This window comes from Pleurodeles waltl, chromosome 2_1, assembly GCF_031143425.1.
Source record: "Pleurodeles waltl isolate 20211129_DDA chromosome 2_1, aPleWal1.hap1.20221129, whole genome shotgun sequence".
Taxonomy (NCBI): domain Eukaryota; kingdom Metazoa; phylum Chordata; class Amphibia; order Caudata; family Salamandridae; genus Pleurodeles; species Pleurodeles waltl.
The window spans coordinates 825,379,111-825,403,602 of record NC_090438.1 but is presented as its reverse complement, the minus strand read 5'-3'; the positions used below and the strand labels follow the sequence as shown (position 1 = coordinate 825,403,602).

The window sequence follows — 24,492 nt, the reverse complement described above, 5'->3', positions numbered from 1 at the left end:
AAAGTGTGAGATAGCTGTGCTCATCACCCTAGTTAATGCCATTCCTGACATTGAACTGAAAAAGACAGGTATTTTTTTTTTATTAAGTTTTAAACTAGCAGGCAGATAATTTGAAAGTTCAGCCCCTTCAGGGGACAGAACGTTCAAAGGTGGGTTACTTTGCAGGACAGAACAGGGCACTGAAAGTTGGATATGATAGTTGGGACTAGAGATGGGAGAACAAGGTCTGCTTAGCACAACACCCTCCATTTACAATACCTGGAAAGGTCAGCGTGGATGAAGTAGGTTCAAAATCTTGTAAACTACCACACACAGAGAAAATTACTCTAGCCAAATTAACACAATCATCCTGCATAGCCATTCCAAACTACTACATGTTTCATTGTTATGCAAAGTGCACATCTGGTATGAAATTAGCTATTTGCTCTCCAATCTACTGTATTAATGTCCCATGGTGATGGCTGTAATTAACTGACCTGTAAGAGTTCCTTCACACTGTACTCAAGCTTTCGATCAGGAAAATTATCAGAGGAGAATTCACCTTAATAGCGGGGTGGTAACCCCTTTTTGCAGTAAGAGATGGCTTTTATGGCTGCCATAAAAGAGGCCTTTAATGCCGCACAGGTTTTTAAAGGGCTCCAATAAAAGTGTGCCACTAGGCAGCATTTAACAAAAACACAGACCACTGATCATTATTGCATTTTTTGCTTCAGCACAGATGTTAAAATAACAGATATTATTTTGTGGAAAAGTTACAATGCCAAGTCAAATAGTCATTTAGCATCTCTAGGTGTGACTGTTGCAAAGGTATGTGACTGGCACCTATTTCCTACCACCCATGCCCACAGAGCAACCAAGCAGGAAACATTTTGTGCATGACACTTTTTTCATTCATGGGCATGTACTTTGTAGGGCAGACAAGCCCAATAAAGGGTCAAATACACATTATGCACTAGCAGGAAATACCACTTTAATTTCCACAGCTTTTTGGTGCTGTTCACAGCCCGCTCCGACGAAGGTTCTTTGATATGCATTTTTTTTTTCCACCATCGACAACCGCCTTTGCCATCTCTGAGCTTAGGATGTTCTCTGCGTAATTTAATGTAATGTACAATATCACTGAACGCAGAACACGTGTCGCAACAAACCAGAAACAGAAAACTGCATTTCAAGATACTTGTGAAAAGCTCAGCTAAGCCAGATGTTGTCTACTGCACTTTGTCGAGACGAATGTGCAAAACAATGCCCTTACTAGGTCAGCGAAACGACTGCGAAGTGTGCAACACACGGCGTCGTGCTCAGCACGTCTCCTTGAAAGACCCGCAGTCTGACGGGAAGCAGCTAAGGCGACCCTTCTTCGCCCACTCCGATTCAAGGCAGCTATTTTAAGCACTTAACGATTTCTACAAAGATGATTTTAATAATGATTTTTCCGTCAGGCTGACAGGTACCACTAATTATTCATGGAGAAAAGTAGCGTAGAAACGTAACCTGTGGCAAAGAGGGGCGGACAGGGGAGGAATGAAATGCCATCTCAAATAACTCAGAAATGTTAGCGTCCACACAAAACGACTGTTTCCTCATAAAAATACTCTACTTATGTTTTAAGCCAGTGGGCAGGCCTAAAGTGAGGATTCTGCACCAAAAACGCTTCATGACTTTAAACACGTAGAAAGCGGTGTTTCTGATAAAAACCCTGGCTACGTAACGGTGGCGAAAACAGCTGATGCGCAATGCCAGCTAGCAGCGACTACCAACATTCAGCGTCATTTGCCTGAATTCAGTACTTAATTTGAGCCGGTGGTTTCATGTGCGGGGCGCCGGCACTTATTTTTCTGCCTCAAGTATTTAGTGAGAGCAAAAGACACATAAGGGAAAGACGGAAGAAGAAGAAAAACGAAAATGCGTCATAAGGGGAGAAAGTAGAAAGCTGCAAGAGTGAGCTGAAGCGGCAGGGAGTGGCTGTAAATGGATTAAAGAGGCCCGAGAAGGTTTTAGGATTACGCAGCCTCAGTATTCTGTGCTCTCACATTTAAATGCAGCATCTGCGTGCTTCAGAGGAGAGCTTTGGGCACCGGCATGTTTTCATTTACAAATTAAGCACTGTCTGAATCGCTAGTAATTTAATGGGCATGCACATTAAGGCTTATAACCAGTGCCTAATTTGTTCTTGTTGTTTCCGGTGCGGAGCAGAGGCACTTATTTTTGAGGGCTGGTGCTTTTTCTTCTGCCTCAAGCATTTGCTGCCAGCAAAAGACACATGGGAAAGTTGGAGGAAGAGAAAAACGAAAAAAGCTTCACAAAGGGAGAAAGAGGCCCGAGATGGCTTCAGTATTACGCTGCCTCAGTATTCTGTGTTCCCACATTTAATTACAGCAGTCGCATGTTTAAGATGAGGGCTTTGTGCACAGCACGTTTTTATTGACAAGTTAAGCACTGATTATACCACACCTACGACAGATTTTGTGAGAAAGTGCAGCTGGACTTGGCCCACTAGCGCGCTGATAATCGACATAGTCTCCGTGGATACTTTATGGCTATCACGAGGCGACTCCCATGCATTCCAAGGGCCGCATGCACCTTGATGATGCCTGTAGGGTACCCAGGTCACGTGTGGCTGTGGCCCGCAGAATGTAACAGTGTAACTTTCGACATTTTAACTGGAAAAATAAGCAACAAAATTTCAATGGAGTGCGTGAAAGCATCTCAACATGGGCACTAGGTACACAGCAGGACTTGGTCAGAAGAAACCGCCCAAACAGATATCAGCCTCAAGAAAGTAAATCCAAACAAGACACTTACTTTGTACACCTTTATAGTGTACACCTTGGTGACATTAGGGCTCTATATATCTTAGGTAAACAACTGTAAAGCCCGTTTTACATTTCCTCTTGGCCCTACCAAACCCTTCAATGTTGCCCATTGCTCAGTAAAAAAAAAAAAAAAAAAAAAAAAAAAAAAAAAAAAACTTACTTACTGCTCTTCTGCTGTACACAGGCTGAGGCTCACAGACTCCCCTCCGGCCAATTCAGGAGCTGCTCACATGACAGCAGTGTCTGGATTGAATGGAACGGGCTGGTTTTGCACTCCATCGTGGACTGGGAGCCTGTGCCTGCTGCTGTTCTCCACCCTGCAACACAGCTGGGTTGGAAAGATGTAGGTTTGGCCAACATAAGACAGCCGGCCAAACCGACATACGCAGTGACAGCAGTGCCCACCACTCCTCCGCCATCCTTCTTATGGCCAAGCCCACAACAACCTGGGTCCTCATGAAAAATAAAATGATAAAACTGTTATTATTTTATTTTTTGTTTGCCTCCGCTGGCCGTAGGGGTGGGGGTGGTGGTGGGATGGTCACGCACCTCCGCCATAATGGAGGAGCTGTCGTTGCTATTTCTACCATGCACCGGGGTGATGCTTACAAGATACAAACTTAGCAAAAAAATAAAATTATGATACTTCCAGAATCCTCACGGTCAAAACTGTATTTCCTCAATGTGAAAAGGATCATGCATTACATCAATGGTAAAGAATGATCTAGAGTGGTTGAAAGGGAATGCAGAAACAATATGCCTTGAGATCATTGCTATGTGCTGCTTTTGGACCCAGCCTGTTGTACGCGCTGTACTGGACTGTACTAAACACAAAAAAGAAAATGGGCCGGAAAACATATGCACTAGTGAAGTGGAATTTTGAAGACCGAGACAAATGCAAAATGTGTTAGTTACATTGTCATTGTAAATTTAATAACGCTTTTTCAAGCAACGGTAGGTACAAATGTTGTTTACAGTATGTGTTGAAAGATACGCCTACGTTAGCCCTGGTTGGATTGAACGTTTGTATAATCTATCCTCTGCAGTGTATTGTGGAACTACATTATGGAAGAACAAAAATCATGACACTTGCAAATCTTCAGCCCAGGTCCATGTCCATATGTAGACTGTTGCATTTAAATGAGGATGTCTCACAGTGATAAAATTCCAAACTCAGAACGGAACACAGCAATCCAATAACTGCTCATTTAAGCGAAAGGATGCCCGTCATCCAAACACTACTCCTTAACAAAAAAAGGTCACAACTGGTTGTGATTCCACAGTGTTGCATGGGTGCGCCTCTGGTCATCTCTCAAGGATCATTCCATCTACTATCCATCAAGGTCAATCATCAGCCTCCCAAAATCTTTAAGGCATCCAATCAGCCATTTGCAGATGTTCAGTTTCTTTAAAGTGTTTTCATCATTTGGCCACATCCTGGCTTGACTACCCCTGACCCAACTAAGGCTTTCTATCAAATTCTACTCTGTTTTTCTTCTCTAAAGGCATAGAGGTAGTTCTGAGCTGCATAGGGCACTTAAACATTCTACTACAGTTAAACAATTTGTATAAAGAACAAAACCAAAATATATTGTTATTCATAATTCTTGCACTGTGCTGCATCTCTCAACATAAGAACTTAGATAAATTCCAGGCATAACTGGGGCAACACATGACAGAATAAGGCAAAAGTACAGCATATCAACAAAAAAACATTCTTGAACAACAACCAGGAACTAGCACTTGTGTAGAGGAAATACGCTCTGCAGCACTGCATTCATTCACTCATAATCATGTCACACCCATTGTTCTAAACATATTTGAAACTGGAGGTTATTCAGGGTGTCTCAGGTGCCACTATCACTTCACTGCTTTCCTATCAGGCACCATGGGTATTTACTTCTATAAGGACTACACGTTTTAGGTTGAGCGTAAGCGTTCAACCTCATACATACTTTTAGTATACTTCTTATGGCTTAAAGCGATTTCATTTGCTGGTTGCAGTGTCCTTTAAAAAAATTCTAGCTTGCTAGTGGTCAGTTCTGCCTTTTTCTCCCTCCTTTTTCTGTTTCAGAGCAGTGACCAACTACTGTACTATTCCACTTTGGTTTCTTTATCTGTTGCTGTGACTGACTATTTTGTCATTTCTTTGGTGCTCCCCTTTCACTTTGGGAGTTTTAGGTTGATAGCTGCCTGAGTTTTATTGCAGCATTCCTTTACTCCCACCTTCTCCCATGTAGCTGACATTTGTTTTGGCTTTATGCCAGTGCTGACCTCATTTACCTCTGGCTCCTAAAGTAAGCTTATTTTATAAAAGCAACACTGGTCCATTAGCTCACTGATCATGAAAGCCACAATATGCCTTTTCTGGTACAATGTAGCTAACCCTAGAAGCAATGATGTGAAACCTGCTTAGCCTCACATCACACCTTGAGACTCTCTCTCTCTTCAGGGCCCCTCCCTGCCAGCACTCATGACATCGCACACAGGGCATTGCTTATCTACTTTATTGGGGCCATAAAATTTCTCAGGCTGCTCTGCTTATGGAAATGGAGGCAAGAATACTTGCAAAACTTTTAATTCTGTTAAAATAAAAAGAAAATACTTTTCCAGCCTTATTTCCCAAATTCTGTTCAGACATTTACGCAATGCGAGGTAGTGCAGTCATCGCGTCTCTCCTCAAGGGCTTGTGATTGCTGATGTCAGTGGCCACCAGTGACCACCAAAACATGGCAGGAAAAGACAAAATTATGAGACAGGGTTGACCAATTTATGTTGCAAGAATAGTCCAGGTCTGAATTTACAATGCCAATAGCTCTAACTCAAGAAAATGCAGACCTACTGCATTGAAAATGTGTGTTATTCGTCCTACTGATGAGGGTGTAGTTCAATTCTGGTTGAAAATGGTTTAGGATACAGCTCCTTTAGTAAAAGGCAACCTAAACCACAATCATTTTATTCCTAATTTCCCTGTTGTAACTTTGCCTACTATTGTGAAAATCAAGGAACAAGTAACAGGAAAGCAACTACGATCACTTCTTGGTCTTAAACAATGTATCCCTCAATTATCATCTGGAATTCGACCAAGATATGGGACAGACACGGTACTGCCAGGCTTCCAGGTTACTGCCTTTTCACACAGTGGCGGACTGGTCAGTCATTATGCTGCTCCGACACCAAGGACCAAAGAATTCATCCAGAGAATCTTTCTGTGCTGTGAAGGGCAGAGCTCGACTATTGCTTAGTTCACTTTTTGATTCTTGCCACTGCTAATGATGTAGCAAGTTTCTGCTGCTTTCAACTTCAGGGTTTAAAGAAAAGTATGTCACATCTTTCCCTAGAAAAAGCAGGTGTAATCGGGGTGCTCTGAAATTATGCTTCAATTATACCAGTTCTGATATATGCTAGGATTCTCAAATACTCATTATAGAGGCCACATGTAGAAATGCATATGTCCCACCCTGCCATGTTCATCTTTTGACAGATGGCCTTTTCAGACCCATGAAAGCAGCATTAAGTCCCCACATCCCTGCTGGACCCTTACCCCATCTCACCATTTGGAGAACTGTGCCCCAAAACCATGATCTAATGACCCCCCATCTACTGGAACAAGAGGAGTTTCCTAGTGTTCAGTAAATGGGCTCGTGGCAACAAGGATGTTGATTTGGTTTATGTCCCCAAACCTCTGCTCCAATGGAAGGTGAAGTTAACTGAAGGTACTCTGAGGAAGGATGCCTGGTGAAGTTAGGAGAACTGGATTGGCTTTCTGGGGCATGCTACTGCCCCTGGGTCTTCTCATACCAACTAACTGACTTGGAGCAAGGGTATCTCTCTCTGTCATATTGTCGCCCTCAACATGTCCACACACCCTACATGGATGCCTGGCAACTCATCCTAGACCCCGTTGTGGCAGACACTTTGTGGTAGTGTCCCAGAAGTTTTTTCTCATTACACAATTCCCTCCAACCACCTGAGGCTCCTGGTAGTTTCCTGGTAGGTCCCACTGGTGTAGGGATATGGATTTTAGCTTTTGTAGCTCCATCCCCCTTTTGGTCCTTGAGCTACTACGTGTGCTCTTCAGTGGGTATACTAAAAGAGATGATCCAGGAAAAGTACTATATGGCAAAGAGCGTGACCCTTTGCCATATTGTAATTTCCCGGATTGTGGTTTATACAGGCCGAGAAATAGGAGAGGGAGTGCTCAGACCCCCCCTCTTTCACTGAATTGTCCCCAAGCATTATGAAGGCTTATCTACGTACCCTGCATTCTGTGGGACAAGAACAGAGGGCCTGCAAGTCAGGTGTTGTGGCTGTGTAACCTGACCACTGAATAATATGAGGCAGGAGGATAATCTCTGCAACAGTAACTGTTTTCCATCGACATCCTTTGATGTAGCACCCTCTATAGTTCCCTCTCTGGTTGGCCTTGTACTGCTGGAATCCTAAAAACTAATCCTTCTTCCCCCACTCCTGTCCATCGTGATTGTCACCTAGTGGGTAGCCCACTTTTTTCCTCCTCTTCATTCCTGTAATTAAAATGTCCATCTAATACTGCTCACTCGTCACCCCACACCGCGTTGCAGTAAATACTGTCTGACAGTTTAGCGTATCTCCGTGACCACCTCCTGCTCAGTCCATACCAGACAGTTTAACCCACCTCCACACATAGCTCCCAGATATCAACTCTGTAGTAACCTATACACAACAAATGTGTAAAATACACTTAACGCCACATCTACTTACCTCTACAATAGATTTATTTATATATGTACTGTTAAGGTACAGAGATGTGGCGTTAAAAACGGTATATCTATAGTCACCTCAACATACTTTTCTTCGCAATAGTTTGGTGGGCTATATTTTGAATAGTGCATTTTTATAGCACAATATTGTGACTGATAAACTGACAAACAATTCCAAGAAGCAGAGGGGCTATCGAGAAGGTGGGTGGTAGCTCCCCGATTTCTGCCAATTTTCACAGCGTGATCCTCTTCCCTCGCACCTGAGGAGTGGTTGAGTAGGAAGAAATAGAACTGGAGGAAAGACAACATGCGTCCAAGTGCTCTTAAAAATAAAAATACAAAGAATTGTGCCCACAGGCGTGCAGCGCACTGAACTCTGCGCCAAACTTAAGCATGGTTGCGATGGCTTTGCTTTATCATTTGTAGTGTGACATTAACAATAGGTGTTTGTTGGTTGTTCTCGAAGGTTGTGATCATTTATTTAGTGCACAAGAGACTGGACAGCTTCGCGAGGGCATCCGCACAATGCAACAATTCTTCAAACTCGTCCTGGCAGTCAGCTGTACTGTGCTGTATTCTTGCAGTCCTGCCCGAGGCCACACAGCATTAATTGCATTCCCCTCCCCACAAAACGTTTCTATCAACTCTGGCAAAACGTACAGCCCTCTCTCTCCCTCATGGTTTACAGGCTGCTTTCTTCCCCGAGTCTGCGAGAAGCAGGTGCAGATACTCTCATTTTCAGCTTTTCCCCCCTACGACTAGCCAGAAGGGCTCATAAACAGGGAAAGGAGGATGAGGTTGGGGCGTGAGCATAAATCTGACAACCCCTCTCCCATAAAACGTGCAGGTCACATACACACTGCAATAATGCCTCGGAAAAAAAAACATTTGGCTTATTGGACATTGTCCTTTGCACCGAAAATCGATACGACATACGAGGGCAGAGAACATTTGTAATTCGCTTAGGCCCCCAGTAGACAGGGATAAGATTGGCCAAAGTGCCCAATGTTATGTGGACTAAATGGGATAAAGAAAATGGAACGGCGAGGACAATATGGCGGACAATTATTAAGACCATATGCATGGTCTCATTGGTAAATATGAGGGTGGTTGAGGGAGACTCCTGAGGAGAATGCTGACATGCAAAATTCACAGCTGAACACGCCATATTAATTAGCAAGAACTATATGCTACATGTAGCAGCAAAACAGGTTATGTGGCAACAAATATTTGAAGCAATTTCCTGACTACACGTGGTTTGATTTGGAAAATGCCACCTTACCAACAACACCCACCTACTTACCTCAAGATGCTCCAAAATATAGGGAGGGTTGGTCATGCCCAGCCTCAGCATGGCTCCCTCGGGAATTACTTCTACCAGCTTCCACAGGAGGGTCGGCAGGTCGGTGCCAATGTCTCGGCCATAGGCCCCGGTGTCTTCGCTGGTCAGCCATATCTCGCACACACCCTCTGCGGAGAAAGCGAGGAGATAATTAACAAATCTGCTCAGGCGCTGTTTGTTTTATCATACAGCTGCTGGCCCTATTTTTAATGCAGTGGGACAGGAGACGATTATGCATCCAGTCCGTGAATCCATTGTGTAAAGCAAGAAGCTTATCCCATGGGCAGCAGTGGGTTATTAAGTTCATTTTATGAGCACGAGAGCGCCACAACAATGTGGTAAATTATCGCTGTGCTGTGTGGGGAGATTAACGTTGGCGGCTGATGGCTAGCACGCTGCATTCTAAGCAGCATCCTATTCAACCCAATGGTGCAGGCACGTCTTTCACTGTACATGGGCGTTTGAGCCGTGGACGCGTCGCAGCAGGGGCGATAATGGCACAGAAAGGGTCCTTATCAGCAGTGAGCGCTGCAGCTTTTATGAATGGTCTGGGGTAAAAAGTGGGATGTGGCACCAGTGAGAAAGCTGTCAATAAGATGTAACACCGCCAATGCAGCTGAAGGTTGGCTTGCAGTAACTTCTGCGCTGACACAATACAAGCATCTTCAACGTGCGTGAACACATGGAAATATTTGTAAAGACAAACTATTTATTGGGTTGTACAACAAGCATGTATGGGTAGAAAAAAATTGTTGTTGGTATTATTCTTCCAAGAGAACAGTAGCAGGGCCAAGCACAGAAACAATGTGCATTATTAGAGTGTGCCTTTGGAACATAGACTTGTCATAACGGCAATGTGGTACTTTATTGGGATGCAACATCATGACCACTACTCACACACAGTGAAGCACAACGTAAGCGTTTGGGGTTTGTCAACCTGTGTAATGCTCATCTAGCTCCCTAGTAAGTGCTGGTCATCTCAATGCTTTTTGAGTCAATGGGAGCTATATTCTGAGGCCACACTTAGTGAAATATTTGAAGCCCTCCGCCTCCCCAGGGGCAGATTTCAATTAATGTGAGTACATTTTTAAGGCGCCTAAGCAACAGGAAGCCACCCCAATGCCTAGTACTTTCAGACAGAGTACTTCCTAAGTCAATGGTTGAACACTCCAAGTTCTTTGTGTGAGGTTTAAAAGTGTGGCTGGGGAGAAAGTGGATAATATTCCTGTGGTGTCTCCACCGAGATCAACTTTAACGTGGCAATAATACCAAGAGTGCGCTGAAGAAATTAGTGGATCAAGCACATTTATTTAAACCATACATCAACAATAATCATACCCAACTGAAATGCAGACCTCGTGGTTAGGGCAAAACAACCTAAGTGCAGCTTTGATACTCACATTATTTTGCCGTAACCAACTGCTCACCGAAATGGCATTAGCGTGCAGGGCTTCAGGTTTTGCATCCTACAAAATACGCCTTTACATCTTACCTTTAATGGTTGTGTGCTTAAACTGCATTCACCTTTAAAAGTCATAATTGCATGGATGCAGAACACCTTAGTCACAGTCACCTTATGAATGCAGCTCATGTGCCAGGGCTCACAATTTTGGGTAAAGTGGTTAGAGGCGCTGCAGGAGGACTCAACATTGGGATCTGGCCTAGTTCTACTGGACAAGCGTAGAAAATCATGACTGAGAAACTGTAAATCCTTAAAGAGAATCCCAGCTGAGGGCCTTGGAAGACAGATGAAACTTACGTAATTGCATTACAAAATATCTGAAAGAATCAACCATATTAGCTGTGTATCACCTGTAGGAAAGGCCACCAACAAAAAATGTCCCTACCTATAGTTAGCTTTCAAGAGTGACTTGCATGCCTGAATGGCAAGGTTCAGATGTTTTTATGGGGAAGGAGAGAGAGAGAGGACAGACACTTGCCTATCAGGGACTCACTGCAGTCTTCTGCCACAGTATCTAGCGCCTGGATGCTTTCCACAAGTCAGGACTGCACCTGCAGGAGACTGACACACTTCTCCAGTGAAGAACTGGTTCCTTCTCATCTTTTCTGGCCGAACACATCAGCTTAATATTTGAGCATGTGAGCCCACAAATTAATGTACCAAGGGAGGTTGGTGGGGAGAGACAGGGAGAGTTCATTCTCAATAAAATTAGAAAACATATGGACCTGTAAGTCCACTTCATAGCACAATTTCTAATATGTTTCTATTAATAAAAGACTTTAGGGACAGTTCTGAGCTTAGTCTTTAGAATGGTACAATAATTAAACATGTGCCACATTTCCAGGGAGTATTGTTCAGTCTCTGAAGACAATAAAAATATCTAGACTGCATGCACGAAGAAACACTTGGTGCACAGTGGTGAAATGTTTGTGCCACAAGAAAATTATAAATATCCTATACAATGTGTCCAAATGGTAGCAAAATGTCTATCATATACCTTTACCGGATGCAAATACAAAGCTAGAGGATACATTAAAGGCCATCAATGTTCCTGTACCGAGATTTGTACATTCAGAGGTCATTTACTAGAAAGAAATACAATCAGAATTGCCTCCATTATGGGTCAATATTTTAGTAGCGTGTCAGCATTTTAGTTACATATTCTAGGATCATGTCAAGCATAAGTAAGTGCTGTTCGAGGTGCTATATCGTAAAATGTGCTATTTAAACAGGCCAATGAGCTGTTCTACGTAATAGTAACGCTATTTAAATATAACACCTATCCAATGTACAAGTAGGACTGGTCGTCGGAGGAGGAAAAACAAAAAATTTAAAAACCAAGGCAAAAAAAAACACCATCTAAATGCTACACTAGGGCTTAAACAACAGTTCGGGAGAGGAAGAAAATAACAAAAAGACATTTAATTAAAATCCTGGCCTACAATAAATTACTAAAAAAAAAAAAAAAACAGACGCAGTCCTAATTGGTGAGTTCCCACAGGGAAGCATGCCTTTATTTCCATCAACAAGCAAATGTAAAGTGATATTCTGACGTCCTTTCCTCAAACAGGACACCATCCGGGCCTCTGAAGCCTCTAATGAAAAGCACTATATGTGGTAAAACATTGATGAAAGAGTGTGCTTAAGCTGTGGGTACAGATGTTCCCAGCAGAAGCATGTAACATCCTGTGATGAACAGCAGATTGTCAGACACGTCCATGCTTGGTATGCAGGCAAGAGCAAGGTAAGGTGTTAGAACACAACAGCCTTACAGTCAAAAGACAACCAACATATAATGCTGGAACTAAGGGGAGCACAAAAACACAATTTTCAAGTGTTTACCACATTTTGAAAACAGAAATACAGTCTTCTCTTCCACTGTGCAGGATAATACTCTCTCAAAAAACACACCTCTTAAAGCCATGTGTTCAAATGATTTTTTTGTTTAATTCTTTGCCTAATGCATCGTAGACATTTTCCCTTTCACACAACACACTGACAGAGACTTAACATAACATCACACCCCAACACGTCGCCTTCTACGTCTTTGACTTGACAGCAACAGAGCTGTGTTCTGCTGACCGTTGACGCACTGGGCTTTTTTCGGTCAGACTAATACCAAACTTTCATGCGGATAAGGACAAATAAGCAACAATGGGACAGGCCACTACATCTTGGTAGCTTGGTTCCTCTGTCACAGTGGACATTGAGCAGTTCGAAGTAGCAACAACGGCCACAACAAAACACATTTAGTGGGGGGAGGCAACCTGCTTCCTTACAGCACACCCTGTCCAGCACTGTATGAAACTCTGCCAAGTTGACGTTTTTGGGGGAAGCTTCACCCTTTTTTAGAAACAGATCCCACCTACTCTCCTGCCCTCGCTCTGTAACCGTTCCTTCCTTCCTTGCCCCTGCCTCTTGGAAGGTTAGTGAGTGAAGGCCTTGCAAATTTCAGGCTATGGAAACAAACTCTTTCTGTTCCACAAATTCATGAGAAATGGTGTAGGCTTCGAGAAAGCAGACGAGTAGCCAATAGTGAGAGGAGAAGAAGATATGAAAGTGTGTAGGAAACAGGTGACTGCCTGCAAGTGGCATCGATGGATTGCATCGCTCTCCCAAGTCGAGATTGTCACCATACCTTTCTCTTCTGCTGGGGAAGTGCTCTTCACCATGGCGCTGTGGATGCCTTTAACATTTATCCTCATACTTCTCACCCAGCGGACGACTGAGAAGGAGTTTGGCAACGCAATGGAGAGGGATTCAGGCACTGTGGCTACCATCTCAATGGGCACAGAAGTACACCCTTCTGCCGGAGAGCTCATGGGATGAGGTACAGGTTAGGAATGCCTGTGACTTCATGCAAAACACACAAGCTGTTAGCCTTATTTTGAGCTTCTCTCAATAGGCAGAAGCTTGCTGGTACTATATGGAGTCTAGAACAGGCAGTCAAGTGTCCTCCTGAAATCCTTTTAGAAAAGAGAAGCATTGCATCCTGTAGTTGGTTGGGCTACAGGCTTCTTTGAAATCGTCTAAGAAGTTGTTATGCATAGCTTTGAAACACAAATCACCAGAATGAGCCTGCCTTTCCCTGGGACTGGCTGTCCTTGCTGGCAGTCATCACTTGAGAGAGGTGGGTATATGGGTCTATCTTGCTGACAAAGGATCACTCTCTCTTTTAGTGGATACAGCGGGGGTGAAGACCCAAACAGCTGGAGCAAGGCCTAGCAAAGCCCCACTATATGCAGGTACTCTTATCGCTTCAGGCATGCCACCAAGACAACATAACTCACAGTGTGATGGATCTGTACTACCACCAATGTATCCCCCTTCTCCCTTTCAAAGTACTGGCAGGCCAGAGACCACAAACTAAATACCACATAGTGAATCATCGAACCATTCTCTCTGTTCAGTGACTTTTTTATATGGACTACTGTAATGTTTATATAGGACTTCCTATCAAAACGTCATGCAAACTCCCTCAAGTGCCAAACTTCACTGCCCATCCCATCTGTAGTTTGAGAAAGACAGATAACACCCCGCCAGCACTGCCTTTCCACTGATTGCAGCTCAAGCAGAGTTTGGTTCAAAATCCACTGCTTTGTCCAGAAGGCCTTACAGAGTGTTGCATCTAAGCACCTATCGAAGCAAGTGATTAATTACAGCCAACCAGATATTTAAGGTCAACTTCCCAGAATCGCCCCTCTCTCTGTAAATTCTTCAGGACTCATCTCTTCTGCAATCGGATAACGGACCCAGTGGGACCCTCAGTGGCCATTGCCAAAGCCACCAGCACAGAAACCGAGGGACACTCTCCAATCCCCCAGGGCTAAAAGGCGCTATGGGGTGGTCTGTCTGGCCAAAAATGAGGCACATGGCCTCATACAACTCTTTCAACTAGGCAGGGGTGGCTCCGGCTCACAGAAAGTCAGGGAGGTGTGAGAAGACCTAGAAGTAGGCTCCGCAAATAGAGGCATAGAGCGTTGATGCTCTTCCTGCGTCGCATCGGCCGAGCGAGGGGGCGAAGAACGTTTGGCCTTCTTTTTTTGTGACCAGAATGTCCCAAACATTTGGAATGGGATGACGAGGAGTGGTGATGACTCCGCGAGCGGACTCAAGACCTACCTCTCAAACGAGACCGGAACGATGCAGAGTCGAGCGCCAGGCCGCCATGAGCTTTAGGGACTGCTCCCTCAAAGCCTTTGGGTTCATGGCCCGGCACTCTGAGCACGATTTCGGTCGCGGTCGCTCTCCAGACACCACAAACACACGAGTTACAGATCCGTTAACATCATTCAGTGACAGGAGTCACACAGTTTGAAACAGGTCTTCCGTGACATCCTTCGACGCACAAGAATAGTAAAAAATGACGACAAAAAAGTTTAAGTTAGTCAAAAAGTGACTAAGGGTAAGCCTTATCTGGATCTGCGCATGGCATGGAAAGAAACAAATTGAAGTCAGTGCTCCGGAGTGGCGCCTATATATATGACCACGACGTCGTAACGGTGACCACGACGCCAACAACACATGCAGAGTTGACCAACGCCACCTGACTGCGTGCAAGGGTACTGCTCGAAGAAAAATCTCCCAATCCCGTCTGACTCGTGGGGAAATTCTAAGGTAAGGAAACTGAACTAGAAGTCTCTTTCAGATTAAGGATTTCAATGAGTAAGCTGAAGCTTGCAGCTGAATGAGGAGGTGATGATAGTAGTTCTAAGTTCACCAAAAGTCAGGAACAAAACACTACAAGCAGAGCTTAAACTGAAAGAGGTTTTCTGTGAACCACTGTATCATTCTACTAAAAATAGACAAGAATGTCTAGGAGATTGTGAGTACACCTGGGTAAAACTGTATCAATAAAGGAAAAGTATGGATTTACCCTCGAAGCAATTATTAGAGGCTTTCTGAATACGTGACCGCTACAAGGGCAAGTGAGATTAGAGTTCAAGCAGCATTTTGGATTCGTTAAGTGTTGGTAAATCAGGTATGGGGTATATGAGCCAAAGGATGGCAAACAACATTTTTTTTAAAATCTGATGGTGGATACATGACAGTCTTAACTTGCTTCCCAGTGATTTGTATGTATTGCGCATTCATTGCAGTTCTCTCTGCCGCGCTTCATAAAATCATAATTGCTCCTGTGCACACTACTGGAATGATCATGATAGGAGGAAGTGAAGAAATAATTTTGTAGGCAGTTATATAGAAGCAAAAAATATTCAAATCGAACTGCACTCTATTTTCCAAACATTTTCTGTGGGTGGAGGTGACAGGGATTTGAATCATGACATTGCCAGTGTTGCATCACAATTTGCAGGAATAAAGGCAGCGCTCAATGAGAATAGGGTACTTACCGATTGAGTCCAGTGAGTGTTGGACTGGCGTAAGATGAATCAGGATGGCAAAGTGGGAAATCTACAGTGCTGCTTCCACCTACCGCCACCATTACATTTGTCTCGCTCAGCCACATCTACATACAAACTCAGGTTTCCTGGGAATCTCAGGAATTTAATGCTTTGACCCAGAACTTTGAAGGTGGGAACACAGACTAAATCTATGGAATTTCAAGACAGCAGAGAGCTATGTGGGCCAAAGGTTCCACCTGCACTTGAAACATTCTGCAGCCCTGCACTTACTACAGTGAGCATGAGACAAGGGAGACGAACAGAGACATGAAAGTGCTCTGCTTTATCAAGTTCTTTAAAAGGACAATATAGTTCTATACAAAAACTGAAGTCAATACAATTCCACAAGAAAGAACAGAAATATCATGGTTCACTCCATTCACATTATGAAGCGCACCTGTAGATCGAGGCATGCATGTATAGTAATTACGGCCACTTGTATATCTCAGAACACAAAGTTAACTGATTGTGATTACTTCTATGTGTTAACTAGGAACTAACTCAATGGCACTCATTTTATTGATCACAAAAGCATAAAAAAAGATTGAGTTAGGCCAACCAGGATACTACCTTACCAGGGTTCAAACCTATAACGCTTTGGTTACACCCTGTACTCAACACCAAGTCACTTCACAATAAGAACTGTGTATGATGATTACATTCTGCGACCTACAGATTACAGAGTCCTCTATTGTGAAAACCTTAAACTACTGCGCCACCTTACCACACATATACTTGGCCAACAACTACAGCTAGTACAATAGCACAGAGGGCCCGTGCTTATGCTGCAATTATGTCATGAGTGCGGGCAATTTAGCTTTTCTTCCTTCACAGCTGATACATAACTACCATTGGCACGGTTTATAGTAATACGGATTATTTACATTTTCCTATGAAAGTGCATGACTTTCATGTGAAACGTCAGCTCAAGTGATGTCTTGCTTGATTTTATATAAACTGTTCACTCAACTTTTAAATTTTCAAGTTTAAAAGGATTTATGTATATACAGAAAAATCTGGAAGGTAAAATGTGGTAGGGAAACAGACTGTGTCAAAAACATTACACAGAACATTTATAGAGGAAACATTTCTCTTGTTTTAATTTCTCAAATAAAAACTGATTCGAGGTTCTAACTAGGGAGGAGCACATGATGCCCTATTTAGGTTTACTTCCAAACCTGGAGTCTCAGAGCTAGGGAGGAAGGGCAAACACAATATTTCTTCGAACCGACCAGAAAGCGATGCAAAACAGATGGCATCGACGCTAAATGTTACCAAACAACTGCAATATCCCAACCCTCTATAGCTCAAAAATAATTTTTGCTAATCAGAAAAATGTTGTTGAGTTTACTTTTTTTCGTCCAAGAATTTTCCATGTATTCACTCCTCTGGAAAAGAAGTTCTGGATCGCTGCCGCGCTGTTGCTAGGTGAAAGTGAGGGAGAAATCATTATGAATGCACATGGAAATAACAGCCACGTGCAAAACAACAGCCAGCTCTTCTGTCTACCGGGGAGGGGCTATTAGCCCCCTGGTGGGCCAGAACCTCGAATTAAATCACAAGAAGGGGAAGCAGCTGCAAAACAGGAATAGCAGTCTGGCCTGCACAAAGATCAGGGAGGCTGCGAGGCAGACAGTGTGCCAGGGGCCAAATGAGGCGAGAAAAGACTGACTGAGTGACAAGTGAGGGACAGGCTGTGCAAGGAACCTGGAGCCCACGAGGCCCACTTCCTTCTCGAGTTCCCCTCCCGTCCACCGCTTCCTGCGCAGTTCTGTCACACTTATAATGTATTCCTTCTAGAACACAGAAGCCGGTAGGGTTGCCAGCAAGCTCACTGGTGGTATTACTTCACAACAGAGGTCTTCAAACTCCCCTAAACAAAATATTTTGAAATCCGGCCTCCTCAAAACGTTTATGGCAAGGCTTGAGGGAACGTGGGACACAGTGATGAGCACAGGGTACTGGGCTCATGAGAACAATTCAGGAGTACTTATTATGTAGCTCAAACTCAGCACTAAATGTGAGCGTTATGAAACAGCAAATGTCCGAAAAATGCTGCGCCCCACAATTGGGGTGTAGTGAGCCCCTCGGCCTTCTGTGCCCAAAATCAACTTCACCTGCTAAACTAATGATAACTGAGGGACTGAGCGGCAGCGAATCTCTTCTGCCTCTTTCACCCTTTCCTCACCATGCCTACCCATCACTCAAATGGTGTAACAGACGCTCTTGTCCCTGTCAAGTAAAAAAAAAAAGAAAGAAAAGAAGGAAAGAGCTCTCACTTTTATATTCTGCAAGGGTGTCTTCGGCCCTGATGCTAGAAAGGACAAAAAGCCCTAGGCCACTTTTTTAAGTTAGACAGTCATATCGGTGATGCAGTGGGACCCTCTGGACCCCAGTGCCAGTGTGCATGCTTTATTAATGACAGCTACTGCCTTGCAAAGCAGGCTGTCTCCTTCCCCCCATTGTTAGAAACTGAGGTCCCATCTTGCAATATTCCCCTCACTGCTATGAGGTCAAACTAAGGTGTCGCCTTAGTTTCTCTCTTGAGCCATTAATTGGGGACCCAAAGCAGCACTGGCATAGCAAATGTGCACTGGGTCATAATGCAAGCTACGAAGGATTAGTGAAAAAAGCCATAACTGGGGTTTGTCTCCTCATAACACGGACTCTGGTGCCACTGTGCAGGCAGCACCAACTATACTGTCTGTTGCTTTGTGTTAAAAAAGCAGCAAGGCTCCTGGGCTCTAATGCTAGCAAGGACAATGGACCCTTATTTGTTTTTACTGTGGTTAGACTGCCAGAGGTGCACCCTTGGCCCCAGTACCTGCTGCAATAATGGTAATGATGGACTTGATAAAATAATAATAAAAAAAAAGCCCCCTTGTACCACCCGCTTCCCTGGCGCATGTCTCGGATGAAGCTGTCTGTCTGTTTGAAGACAAAAAAAAAGAGCCTTACATAGTTCACGCCTCTTTGACGCTGTTCATGGATTTCACACTCCCTTCCTCTTTCCCTGGAGCCATTACCATGAGGCCCCGGTGTCCAGGGGATCAGTGCTCTGCATCGGAATGCTTCTCTCCTTGCCACCCATCACCCCTGTGAACTCACCTTTTACCAAAAAACAGCTGCCCCGAACAGTTAATGCCGACATTGAGGTGCTTTTGCCTGAAAGCGAAGGGACATGGGGGTACAGAGAGCTAAAGGAGAAACAGGCCTTCTCAAAAGCTTTTAATTGAAGGAGTCAATTAAAGCTTCATGGTGACGGCGATTTTTTCTTTTTAAGATGTGATGTTGAGGTGTTATCAGGTGAGTTCTGGCATAATGGAGAAACAAAAATGTTTGCACAAGGTACAGTGATTATTTATTGCTAAAATATATATTTTAAAAACACTTTTTTTTAGCTCAAAAACAACATCATCTTGCAGCAGCATAGCTTATACTGCAGTGCTATTTTTAAATAATGACTTACATAGTCACAGTGTTTTTTGTCACAGGCTGGGACCTCGTAGCACTAAAAATGGGCAACTCAATATACCACAACGCACACACTACTGTAAGATTTAATTACGTGCCTGTCTGGTCTCTCAATCACACATACATCTACACTAATCACATTAACTAACTCAAGTTTCATAACATAAAAGAGTACATTTCCCACTGATTAGTTGCTTTTAAGATGTGTGCCCTATTTTATGTACAGCAAAAACTAACAAAATATTTACTGAATATTATGCTCTTTTTTTAGCCATGCCTTTGACCCTAACACACTCACTGACCCCTGCGCCCCAAAAAAACTCTATCACAATTTCAATACAAGTTTTTTTTTTTGTTTTTTTTTTTACCACACTTGCGTGTTAAATAACGAAGGTTGGGCTTCCAGGACATCTTCACTTACAAAGTAATTGCAAAGGCATTTGCGTACCCTCTGGAAATTTGGCCACGGACAACCCAAGCGGGAGTGCCCCCCAGTTTGAAGTTCTCTGCTGTGCACATACACTGGCTAATATCACTGCACACAACCTTTCTCCTCAAAAGCCTTGGTCCTCACCCTTTCGGAACGCGACTTTGAGAGGAGGCCGATGGAGGCCTCGCAGGAGAGCATTCAAAAGCTAACTTACTCATTCTACTTTATTTTCTTAGAAGTTTGAGATTTAAGTTTTTACACGTTTTGGTTTCCCTGAAATTGGTGCCATCAAGAACAACAAGTTCTGGCAAAGTCAACCAGTCTTTCCTTGACAACCATGCAATGGTTTTACATTTTTTTGTTGTTGCAAACTTAAGCAATATGCAAAAAACTGTGAAAATATTAAACAAATATAGAAATAAAGTAGTGGGACAGCAGATCAGGTATACCAGCTCTAACACTGAAGTGGATGCCTTTTTAATCAGTTGTACACGCGTGATTAGACAAAATGTCACTCATGTTGCAACAGCTAAAGTGGGAGAGCCTACTGCCTCATGAATGCTGTGGTGGGCAGAAAGAAAATGTGAATGGCACTTGAACAGACCGATTGAAAGGCTAAAGGAAAGCACAGGTATGTATATATGTATGTATTTGTTCATTGTTATCGTTTTGCAAAACATGAGGCTTGAGAGACTGTCTCCAGGCCAGACCTTGGAAAATAAACTTGCTATCCTAGATTGCCCCCTTCAACCAATGTTCTTTATGATTTAATTTGTCATGCCACTATCTCAGTAAATGTGGGAAACGTTTGGGAGACACTTCACCCTCTGTGGAAGGGGAAACATCTTGACCAACTAGGTCCTAAACAACTAGTTGCCTAAACCACTACTGCTAAACAGCTAAAAAGTCTCTACAACAAAGTCCTGAACAACTACTGCCTAAACAACGATTTTGCCTGACTAACGATTGCCTGAACAAAAAATGTGAAGGTACGTTTTTTTTCGTTTTTTTATTAATGGTTTATTAGTTGTTTAGAATATATATATATATATATATATATATATATATATATATATATATATTTATTTATCTATATCAATTCTAAACAACTAATAAGTCATTAAAAAAAAGAAATACTTACCTTAAAATTTGTTGTTCAGGCAATTGTTATTCAGGCAAAATCGTTGTTTAGACAGTAGTTGTTCAGTACGTCGTTGTAGAGACTTTTTAGTTGTTTAGCAGTAGTTGTTTAGGACCTAGCTGTTCCATCACATATTCCTGTGGAAGGAATTAAATTCAGTAGGCCTTGCAAAAAACACACATGTGCTCATGCTGCAGAAATTAGGCTGCATTATCCTTACTCATCAGCCGGTGCGGTCTCCTGTGCTCGCAAAGCAGCTGCGCTCTGATCCCCCCTTTGCTTCCACTGTACATAAAATTCAGTTTAGGAAAAAAAATAGAAGACCCAAAAGGTTAATAACAAATGTGGGAAAAAAGATTTCGCAGCCAGCCAGACAACTGTCTCTAAAGGAAACAAGCCTGGGTTGTCAGCCAAGGACTGAGTTTCCTTTGGTGGTTTTCATTGTACGAGGACAATAAATCCCACCAGGTTGTCAGTCACCCAGCCAATATTTTTAGTTAACAGCTGAAAGGCCTGAAAAAGACATACTAACAAATGGCAGAATATAAAAAAAGAGTTCTTCAGCTGAAGCGAGGTGTGAGCGCCATCATAGTGTCGGGGGTCTGAATGCCACATAACATCAAGGCAGTCTCAAAGTAGGCATAATACACTCAGGGCCACTGGAATTATGCTTGTCTCCTGCGTTTTTCACATAATTGCAGATATGCTACATTTACCACATAACCCATAATCTGCTGCACAGTGTGCAGATTCTAACCAAAAATTGCTTCTATCACAAACTGATCAAAAGTTACTAAAAATATGGTGACGTGTACCTGCGCAGCGGAAGGCCTTTCGCAAAAGTCGACTGGTCATCTTTAAGTTGTTTATAGCTGTATTTAGTTGTTAAACAGGTAAAAATGAGGTGAACTATCTGCCCAGACAGCGTTACTATGAGATAACAGAATCAAAAAATGTGCTACATGACTACATAATTTGCCTGTTTTAGACCCAGAACTGAGTTAACCCTGGCCACATAATTTGGTCCTCTACTGCGGCATAATTCCAGGGGCCTAAATATGCTCCTCTGTTTTCTTAAATCTTTTGAGTTGCAGCAGTGGCATAATTTAGTAGCCAAACTGAATTTTAAACACAACCTGAGTAGCTTGTAAAAGCCAGAGACACTACAGACTGGTCTGTACAAAACTTGCTGAAGAGATGTGTTTGTAAACAGAAAGTCAGAGGTTCCAACTCATCCTCACAAGGATGATAAAAGGAGCACCATAATGTTTCAAAAGACAGCGCCTGTCACATAACCATCAAGAGACAAGTGAGTTTCAGCTAGGCAATATACTGATTGAGACATTTTCATTAAGGAGAACAGCTATCCTGCCTATCATCCATCAGGACCAGTTCTTCATTTGAGCTGTGGTTTCCAGTGCTCGGCACCAGCAAACAATTGGCAATTCTGGCAACTATGACAGTCACACGGTGGCACTGTTAGTCTGAATTAGAGGTGAACACAACAACAGTTCTTTATTCAATATAAATTTAAAAAATAACTAATTGCTGTTGCCCAAGTCATTTCCATAATCATTGAGAGCCTGGAATAGTCTGAATTGTCATATCTGGAGGGTGTGAAGGGTAGTAGTTGTGATGGTCATCTTTGGTGGCATTGGCAAGGGCAATGGGTGTTGCAAGCTGCCGTGGCCTCCTGACGAGGGCCCTGGCACTTATTGTTTTATGACTTGAGAACTGATCAGGACATCCCCGGATCCAAATGTTGCAGCAAGCACCCAGCAGTAACAGACAAGACAGCATGTGTTCCAGGCGGACCACTGACCAGATGCTGGCTACATAATCATAAATGTAAAGTTAAGTCTCACTGGGGTAGCTTGGCTCAGCAGTCAAATTCTACTCATGGACTTTGGTTACACGTACTCAAGCAAATTCCCATTCGAGGTTAATATTTCACATAAAAATTAAACTAATAAAAACGGAGACAGAGAACATACAACTTAGAAACAACAGTGCAAGTGTGTTTGAACTAATCTGTGAAATAGGGCCATAATAATACGACTAAATCAGTCTGTTCTTATGCTCAATTCAGAAGAACTCTACTGACCACATATAACATTTCAATGTTATCCTATTATAGTTCAGCACCATGGCTAGCTCAGGAGAGGTCAAGTGTGCTACAAGTGTTTAACAAGACAGTTTACTGAAATGCCACTGGGCTTGAGTAGGCTAAAGCCAGGGGGTATTGTGGTCGGATTGCATAATCTGGGTCTACACATTTAGGCCTAGTTAGTGATGAGTCATTTTATGGGGGTATTTTGCGAAATAACTCAAAGAACAGGTGTTAGGCTCAAGGGAAAATATGGATTGGGAAATCCTTCACCTTCATCTACAATCCTGACCAAAGATGTTTAGATACATTCTTGGGACAGGCAGACATGATGCATCTGTCCAGACTTCAACCAAAGAGCCCAGCACAAATTAGTCTCCTGGAACTCTCCTTTCATTCTCTTTCTTCTGCTTCATCACTCTATACTTAGCAATTTCTCTTTAAAGTTGTATTGTTGATCTCCTTAGTTACAATGCCTTCTTTTCTTTCTCTACCTTCAGCCATATAAAACGCTTCCTACTCCTATATATTTCACCAATACCTCTTTAATGCTGATGTTAAGGGTGCTCTTTTTGTTACTGATCATCTTAAGTGGCTTATTGGGCACAGCTTGCCATCGCTGTTGAATGGCCTGGTAGCGTTCCCGCACTCACATATCTATGACCACAATGTGATTTTAAGACTTCTGTATACTTCTTGAACCAGAGACAGTGGACCTCTGACATCATTGCCAAATGGCACTGCAACTTTGGATGCCTCGTTGTAACCATATCCTGTTGGTTGCCCAGCCCTGCCTTCTACTGGCCTCTTTCTATTTCTGACTTTACAATGCTCTGAAACCTGGCTGGATGGAGCCCACACTATTTAAGACAATATAAAAATAAATAAATTCCTGGCGTAAAACTGCTTCTGGCATATAAATGTTTGCAAAGGTTAAGTATTTGAAAAAGTAGAGCCGGCTGACAGACTGCACAGAATAACTATCTCCATCTATAAATGCCAAGCCCACATTTGCCCTTATCATTATGATCTCTTGTATCACAGCAATCAAATTACATTCTCTTCTTTGACTTCAAGCCTAATTCCACATCAAGAGGGAATCCCCCATCTACGGGTGGTGAATCATGTATATGGAGTTTATGAATCACTTGAGTAAAAACTGCACAAGTGAGTTCACGGTAACTCAAATACAGATTCCATTGGCAGCCAGTGGCATAAGATTTATGCAAACACCAGTCTTGCCTAAGCAGGAACGACATCTCAGAGAAGGCATCTTTCTTGACTAATCCAACTACATCTGTACATGAACTGCTTTGCTCTGTGGAAAAAAAGCAATATATTTATTTATTTTAAAGAGAGCTGTCCACTGAAATGCAGACTATCGGTTAAGTGGTATTGGCAATGTCTAAAAATAGTATATGATCATTGCAAACCCTTCATCGGAATCGCGGAATAAGTGAGTCCCGCAATCAAATGAGAATGGTCAAGAAGTACCTGTGATGCTGCACCCTCCAGAACATTATAAGAGCCCAGTGATGCATATGACTCCTTTTTGCAGTGCACTTAAACTGGGGTATTC

General features: G+C 42.9%; 1 protein-coding gene across 1 annotated transcript in view; it reads right to left on the bottom strand.

Moving 5' to 3' along the window:
- CDKAL1 (CDK5 regulatory subunit associated protein 1 like 1) overlaps positions 1-24,492 on the bottom strand; it is a 1,931,537-nt gene that overhangs the window by 699,151 nt on the left and 1,207,894 nt on the right. Inside the window, exon 9 of the mRNA XM_069218767.1 lies at positions 8,859-9,025. Within this exon, the coding sequence (XP_069074868.1) occupies positions 8,859-9,025 (167 nt within the window). The remainder of the gene's footprint in view (positions 1-8,858; positions 9,026-24,492) is intronic.